The sequence below is a fragment of the Thunnus maccoyii genome, chromosome 10, assembly GCF_910596095.1.
Source record: "Thunnus maccoyii chromosome 10, fThuMac1.1, whole genome shotgun sequence".
NCBI classification, from domain to species: Eukaryota; Metazoa; Chordata; class Actinopteri; order Scombriformes; family Scombridae; genus Thunnus; species Thunnus maccoyii.
In genome coordinates, this window is record NC_056542.1 from 1,169,175 (window position 1) to 1,176,674 (window position 7,500).

The 7,500-nt window shown below is 41.5% G+C and overlaps 1 protein-coding gene across 1 annotated transcript in view; it reads left to right on the plus strand.

Moving 5' to 3' along the window:
* The window catches only part of nek11 (NIMA-related kinase 11), a 92,167-nt gene that overhangs the window by 36,738 nt on the left and 47,929 nt on the right, over positions 1-7,500 (plus strand). The window contains exons 9-11 of the mRNA XM_042423580.1: positions 4,303-4,425; positions 6,563-6,712; positions 7,398-7,476. Of these exons, the coding sequence (XP_042279514.1) occupies positions 4,303-4,425; positions 6,563-6,712; positions 7,398-7,476 (352 nt within the window). The remainder of the gene's footprint in view (positions 1-4,302; positions 4,426-6,562; positions 6,713-7,397; positions 7,477-7,500) is intronic.

Below are 7,500 nucleotides of genomic sequence, written 5' to 3' on the forward strand. Positions count from 1 at the left end.
AGAAGGAAATGAGGGAGAGGAGGAGGAGGAGGAGGAGGAGGAGGAGGAGGAGGGATGAGACAAACCTCAGTAGTCAGAAAATCTTTAACAGAAGTTTCAGGTTTGTTCAGATCATCATCATCATCATCATCATCATCATCATCATCATCATCATCATCATCATCATCATCATCATCATCATCAGCTGCTGCTGCCAAAATCACTTTAAAACTGTTTCTTCTCTTCGGAGGAATAAACTGTTTGTAGTTTCACTGAAGCATCAGCGCTGTTGCTATGGTTACCTGCAGTTTAATATACCATAAGCTGTGATTTAAAGCTGTTGAGCAGCTGAAGCCTTCACATCACATCACATACTTCCTGAATAAACTTCATGGATTAACTTGATTGGTTAAAAGGTGAGAGACGCTCCGCCTCCAAACTGTCCAAGCAGAGTTATAATTATATTATATATTATATATTATTATTACTGAAACACATTACAGAGTAATATTTATATTAATTTATATTTATCAGCTGTGTCACAGATTTCCTGCGATCGAGCAAATCTTCATCTTTTAATGAGTCGTTCACCATGAAATCAGCTTTATTTATTTATTTATTTATTTATTTATTGATTTATTTATTGCAGTGGGTGATTATTTAATGTCAAATATAATTTGTGGTCTGAAGACGATTTGATGAATAATCCTGACGAAGCGTCGTCTCTGCTGTTATTGGTTTGTTCTGATTTGTTGTTGATCTGATTGGATCTTTATTATTTTGTGCTTTTGAAAGTGTGTCGCTGTGTTTTGCCTCATTGTGACTGATTACCTGCTGCAGCAGCAGCTGCAGCAGCTGTAGCTGCAGCAGCTGCCCGGCTGTGAGCAGACCTCAGAGTCTTCTAACTTCTCTCAGGCTGCAGAGCTGTTTGAACAGAAGCTGTTTAATAGATTCCTCTCAGACCAGACACGGAGGACTTTCTCCTGACTCAGCCGGTTAAAGGTGCAGTCAGCGTTTCTAATCCAATACTCTTTTTTTGTGGTATTCAGCGAATATCTCCTCATGGTCGACTAGCTGTCTGCTCTGTCCGTCCCAGCTGTAAACGGAGAAACAAACAAACACTGTTCCAGTGTTCCAGCCAATCAGCAACAGGGAGCTTCTGAAGGAGCAGTGAAGGGAGGGGTGTGTTAGTTCGGCCTCCCACTATCACGTCAAAGCGTGTGATTCACCCGCCGAGGCGTGAACAGTACACACGTGTGTTCTCAATGCCAACGACTCCATCTGACCGTAGTCATTATGACCTGGAGAAGAGACGCCGTTCATATAAGGTGACAAACATCAGGAGGAGGCGGGCTGGTGGACGGATCTTCTTCAGTGTTTTAAAAGTGTAACTATGATTCCCTCCGGGTTGATGAGTGAGCTGCTGCCCAAGTGAAGGAGTGAAGTATCTTATTCATGACTGAGGGTGAGATGGATGTGAGGTTGGCAGGCAGATCGCTGCAGCGTCAGCAGTAATGTGACGTTGTATCGGACTGGTCTGTGCCGGTCTGTGTTCCAGCCCTCAGCTGTGGTCACGAGCTTCAGGTAGCGACTGAAAGAAAAGAGTGAACACAAGCAGCTGAAATGAGTTTCCTGTTGAGGACGTCTAGACTCAGAGTAGAGCTGCTGCTCCTTCACATGGAGAGCTGAGGTGGTCTGGGCACCTGGTTCGGATCCTCCTGGATGTTCTGGAGGTGTTCCAGACACGTCCAGCTGGTAGAGAACCAGGACTACATATCCCTCCTGGCCTGGGATCCTCCAGGAGGAGCTGGAGGGCGTTGCCATGGAGAAGGATGGGTTAAGTGGTGGAAAATGGATGGATGGATAACTACGATTGTTGTGGTGTTTATGTTGCCATGACAACGAAGCTTGCCTAACTTAAAGGACGTAGTGACTTTAACCAACACCATGTTTCAAACCCAAACCATCATCTTCCCCTAAACCCAACCAGACCTGAACCACAGCATCATAACTCATCAGTAGTGTTTAACAGTGTGATGCTAATAGAGGAGCCAGATTATAAACACGTCTACTGTTCACGCCTACACGAGGCTAAATGTGACACGGACACGGTGGACCGGCGGTTGTGTTGATGCTTCGCTGTGATATCAGGTTGAACGCCATCTTTAAAGGTCGCCAAGAGCCTGAAGATGTTCTGTTAGTCGTGTACACACACACACACACACACACACACACACACACACATACTCACACACACACTCACACACTCACACACACACACACACACACACTCACACACACACACACACACACACACACACACACACACACTCACACTCACACACACACACACACACACACACACACACTCACACTCACACACACACACACACACACACACACTCACACACACACACACACACACACACACACACACACACACACACAGATGGTGGTCACATGATGACCTCAGACTGATTCTGGCAGGTAAAAACTTTCTCACCAAGAATCCAGTGAGACAAGAGGTCAAAGGTCGTTTTCATCACGCTCCTTAACAAGGGGAGAGTCGTTTGTTAACACACACACACACACACACACACACACACACACACACACACACACACACACACACAGACAGCAGGCAGATCAGAGAGGAGGAAGAGGAGTTAATTAGCAGGAGAAAGAGATGAAGGTTTCTTCTCTTTAATACTGAAGTTGTTCACATTAACTTCAGCTGTTGGACGTTACAGTGACACTGTAACTATCAATAACTCAATCAGATGTCAACACACACACACATGAAACACTGTCATGACAATCTGTCTCGATATTTGTCCTTCATGAAAAACACTGAGTCACTCCGTCTTCATCAGGGTCTGACAGTCATCATCAGTCTGAATTATATACAGCTGTGAGTGGAATTCCAACACATAAGGTCTCATATATAATCAATAGAATCAACAGAATCAATAGAATCAATAGAATCAATAGAATCAACAGAATCAATAGAATCAATAGAATCAATAGCGTTACACGCTGCAGACCTGCCAAACAACTGTGAATCCTCAATAAGGCAGAATAACAACAGGATAAATGATTCACTAACACAAATACTAATAACCAATAATATTCAGAAAAGTGAAAAAAAGAAAAGTTAAATAAAAATAATACATATAATATAATTTATATCCACGTCCCTTCACATACTGTCAATAAATTCACTTCATTTCAATGAAGAAATAAATATTTACAAGAAAACAGACAAAAAGATAATATGAGACATAAATGTACAAAAAGACGCGTTAAAGACGCGTTAAATAAATAAATAAATAAAGTAAATCCAGATGTAATAATGTAAGAATATGACATCATACCTACATGAGAGGCAGTAAAGTGTTGAACATTATAAATATGGATCAGTAGATGATCATAATGTTTAAATGTTTTCATAATAGTCTGTAACTACTGGAGGAGTTTAGTGTATCATCATCTCTCATATGTGGAGTTTATGAAGCTTTATTAGAATCAACAGCTGCAGGATAGCGTTGACGGCGATTTACCAGACAGGAAGTGATTTATTGAATAAGTCTTATTGGTAAACATGTTGCTGCAGTAGCAACAGTTGCTGCCGACAGGTTTGTGTCGATAGATGAAGCAGTTTCTGCATCACTGTGTGATATTTTCCATCTGAGCAGAATGTTTACTGGAAGTTGACACAAAATAGATATCTGAATGATGTGAGGATATAATCATCTCTATAAAACCTCCATAAACACACGTAGAGACCAGAGAAGAAGAAGAAGCTGCAGAGCTGCTAACAGCTGATTCACACGACTGAACTAACAGCAACAAATCAGCCTGTTTGAAAATAATCCATAAAGCTGATCAGATGTGCTGCAGTAACGTAGAAGCTGTTGTTCTCTGTAGTTAAATAATCTCCATTTAAAGTCTGATGAACTTTTCCGTTCTTGTGTTTTGACAAAGATTTTGTGTTTTTGTTTATTTATCCAGTTAGTCTCAATATGTAAATGATTTATGGTTCAATGTTTACTTCTAGATATTTATTTAATTGGGAAATATGGGAATTTGATGTCTTGACTCCTAGAATGTAAATCTATTTTGTTTATGTATTCAGTATTTATTTATGTTGTTTATGGTTTATTTATTGTAGCCTTGCTGTTGTTTATTTTGACTTCAACATGATGGTTCTCAGCTGGTTTCTAACTGGATTTATGGAGGTTTACTGGTGACGACATCAGAGATGAAGTGAAAGTCAAAGTGAATCGTATCAACATGTGTTTCATGTCTGTGTGTTTGTTTCAGTAAGTCAGTCGTTCTCCAGGATGGTGACCCAGGTGACCCCGGTGACCCCGGTGACCCCGGTGACCCCGGTGACCCCTCTGACCAGCCTCTCTGTGTTAGGAATGACATGATCTGTACATACAAGTAATTAGAGGAGTTCAGTAATTAGCAATAAATGGATAGTTGCATGTTAAAGTGTTCATAATGATACAGACAGATGTAGTTAATTAGTCTTTACAGAAAGCTGCAGTTTGTTCATGCAGATCATTAGCAGCAGATACGGAGCTGACAGATGTTGTTCTGTAGACTCACAAACAGACGGAGGTCATTAGAACGACTGAAGCAGGAAGTTAATTAATGAAACAAACAGAACGAGGAGAGAAGCAACCATCACGCTGAAGCCTGTAATACACCCGTCCGTCCACTAGAGGATACGTGTCAGTGGCGTGAAAACTACACGTGAACGTCTTCTGTGTCTGTGCAACGTTAGGATCGTTTTCAACACTGTGGTTCACGTCGGGTCAGGGTTCAGGTCTGGTCAGGGTTCAGCACTGGTCAGGGTTCAGGTCTGGTCAGGGTTTAGATCTGGTCAGGGTTCAGATCTGGTCAGGGTTCAGGTCTGGTCAGGGTTCAGGTCTGGTCAGGGTTCAGGAGAGATCATGGTTTAGGTTGAAATAATCTCTTGTAACATGGTGTGAGTTAGAATTACTACTTCCTTCAAGTTAGGCAACCTTTGTCGTCATGGCAACATTAAACACAACAGTTTTAGTTAAAAGACTCCCGACTGTCTCCTCCAGCAAAGTCCACTTTTTGCAAGTTAGGATCGATCCGTCCAACCGACCCGCCTCCTCCGAATATAGACGTCATATAAATGGCGCCACATGACAGACTTCAGAGAACGGTCTATCTGACCTACACAAGGCACACCCACTTTACTACATGATACACCCACTTTACTACATGATACACCCACTTTACTACGTGATACACCCACTTTACTATATGATACACCCACTTTACTACATGATACACCCACTTTACTACGTGATACACCCACTTTACTATATGATACACCCACTTTACTACGTGATACACCCACTTTACTACGTGATACACCCACTTTACTATATGATACACCCACTTTACTACATGATACACCCACTTTACTACGTGATACACCCACTTTACTACGTGATACACCCACTTTACTATATGATACACCCACTTTACTACATGATACACCAACTTTACTACATGATACACCAACTTTACTACGTGATACACCCACTTTACTACATGATACACCAACTTTACTACATGATACACCCACTTTACTACATGATACACCAACTTTACTACATGATACACCCACTTTACTACATGATACACCCACTTTACTACCTGATACACCCACTTTACTACGTGATACACCCACTTTACTACATGATACACCAACTTTACTACATGATACACCCACTTTACTACATGATACACCCACTTTACTACATGATACACCCACTTTACTGTGACACACACACCTGTAACCATCCCACTGCTGATGCCTAAACTAACCGCAGTAAACATGATACCTGCTAAACATCAGCGTGTTAGCAGTGAGTGTGTTTACATCAGTGTCCTGGTTATGATCAGTATCAGTTATGTGTTGCACGTCATAAACATCATATCCTGGTTCAGAAACCTGGATACACAGGTAAACACACTCATGATGCATATGTTAGCATGCTTAGCATGCTGATGCTAACATTTAGCTTGAAGCCTCACTGAGCTGCTTTAAACTATTATTGTGTTTTCATTCGTGTGTATTTGACTGCTGGACAGTTTGTGTTTGTTCAGCTCAAACTGCTGTACGTTAGCTGGAAGCTGTTTGTGTTCAGTTCAGCTTCTCACTGAACTCACCAGAGACTCGGTTCTTTGTGTTATTTCCCTCCAGTTTCTCCTTTTCCTGTTGTCTCTGTACGTTCATGAAGCTGCAGATACATACAGATATTTTGCTCAAGTTGAAACATTTTCAACTCGCATGGACGCGTCTTCACGTCAGGTCAGGCCACCCGAATATGCATTTTTCCATCGACTCTATATGCAGTCACTCCACGTCTAAAATTCACTTTGCATTCTGTCTGAACAGTCAGTTAGTCTCGTTTGTGACCTGCAGTCATGATGTGTAAACACATGAAACAATTGTAAAACTGACTTCAGAGAGCTCAGACTCCTCTGAGATGAAGCTGATTGGATGAACAGCTGATGTGTGTTGCTGCTGCAGGGCTCTGGGCTGCCTCCTCTATGAGATGTGCTGTCTGACTCACGCCTTCCAGGGTCCAAACTTCCTGTCGGTGGTGATGAAGATCGTGGAGGGAGAAACCCCGACGCTGCCGGCTGCGTTCTCCGCAGACCTGAACTCTGTCATGCAGAGGTGAGCAGGAGACAAACCGACGTTACTGTGAACTCACAGAGAACTGATTTATTATCATACAAACACTGCAAATCTGTTTTATATTCTGCTTTGTTACATCTGTTGCTGTTGTTTTCAGTTTTACATGATCCTTCTGATCATATCTGTTGATTATTCTCTTCAGAGTTTATATATTTTTATCTTATATGTTTTTGGAGCTTTATTTATATCCTGCTGCCCTCGGTAGCTCTGTTTCTTGATAATCTAAAAGAAAGGAGCTGATATGTGACGGTCTGCAATTATATTACGAACTGAGACTGTTTGCACTGTTCCAATTAATTAATGTTAGTTCGTTAGTAGCTTAATGTCAATATTTGACATCCAGGCTGTGACTTTGTGTTCGTCTCCACATGCAAACATCACTTTCAGCTCAGCAGAGATCGTAGAGCGACGGCAGTAAAAGACATTTATTTAACATTTCACGCTTCTCTGGAGCAGAGCAGCTGAATCCAACAGAAACAACATCGTCTGACTGAAACATGTCAAAAGTTGTACAATCTTCAGAGGACGTAGTGATTCTTTGAGTCGACAGATGAACAAATGGAAATAGAATTATTTAATGCTTCTATATAAGTTGAATTATTTTGAGTTTGGTCTGATTGATTCTCCGGAGCTGAAAACTGTCTGTTGGTCTCTTTGTAAGCAGGATGCTGCAGAAACAACCTTCATCCAGACCGTCAGCAGCAGAACTTCTCAAGACCAAGTTCATGGAAGAAAACATGCAGGTTTAAATGTTTCTGATCATTTTG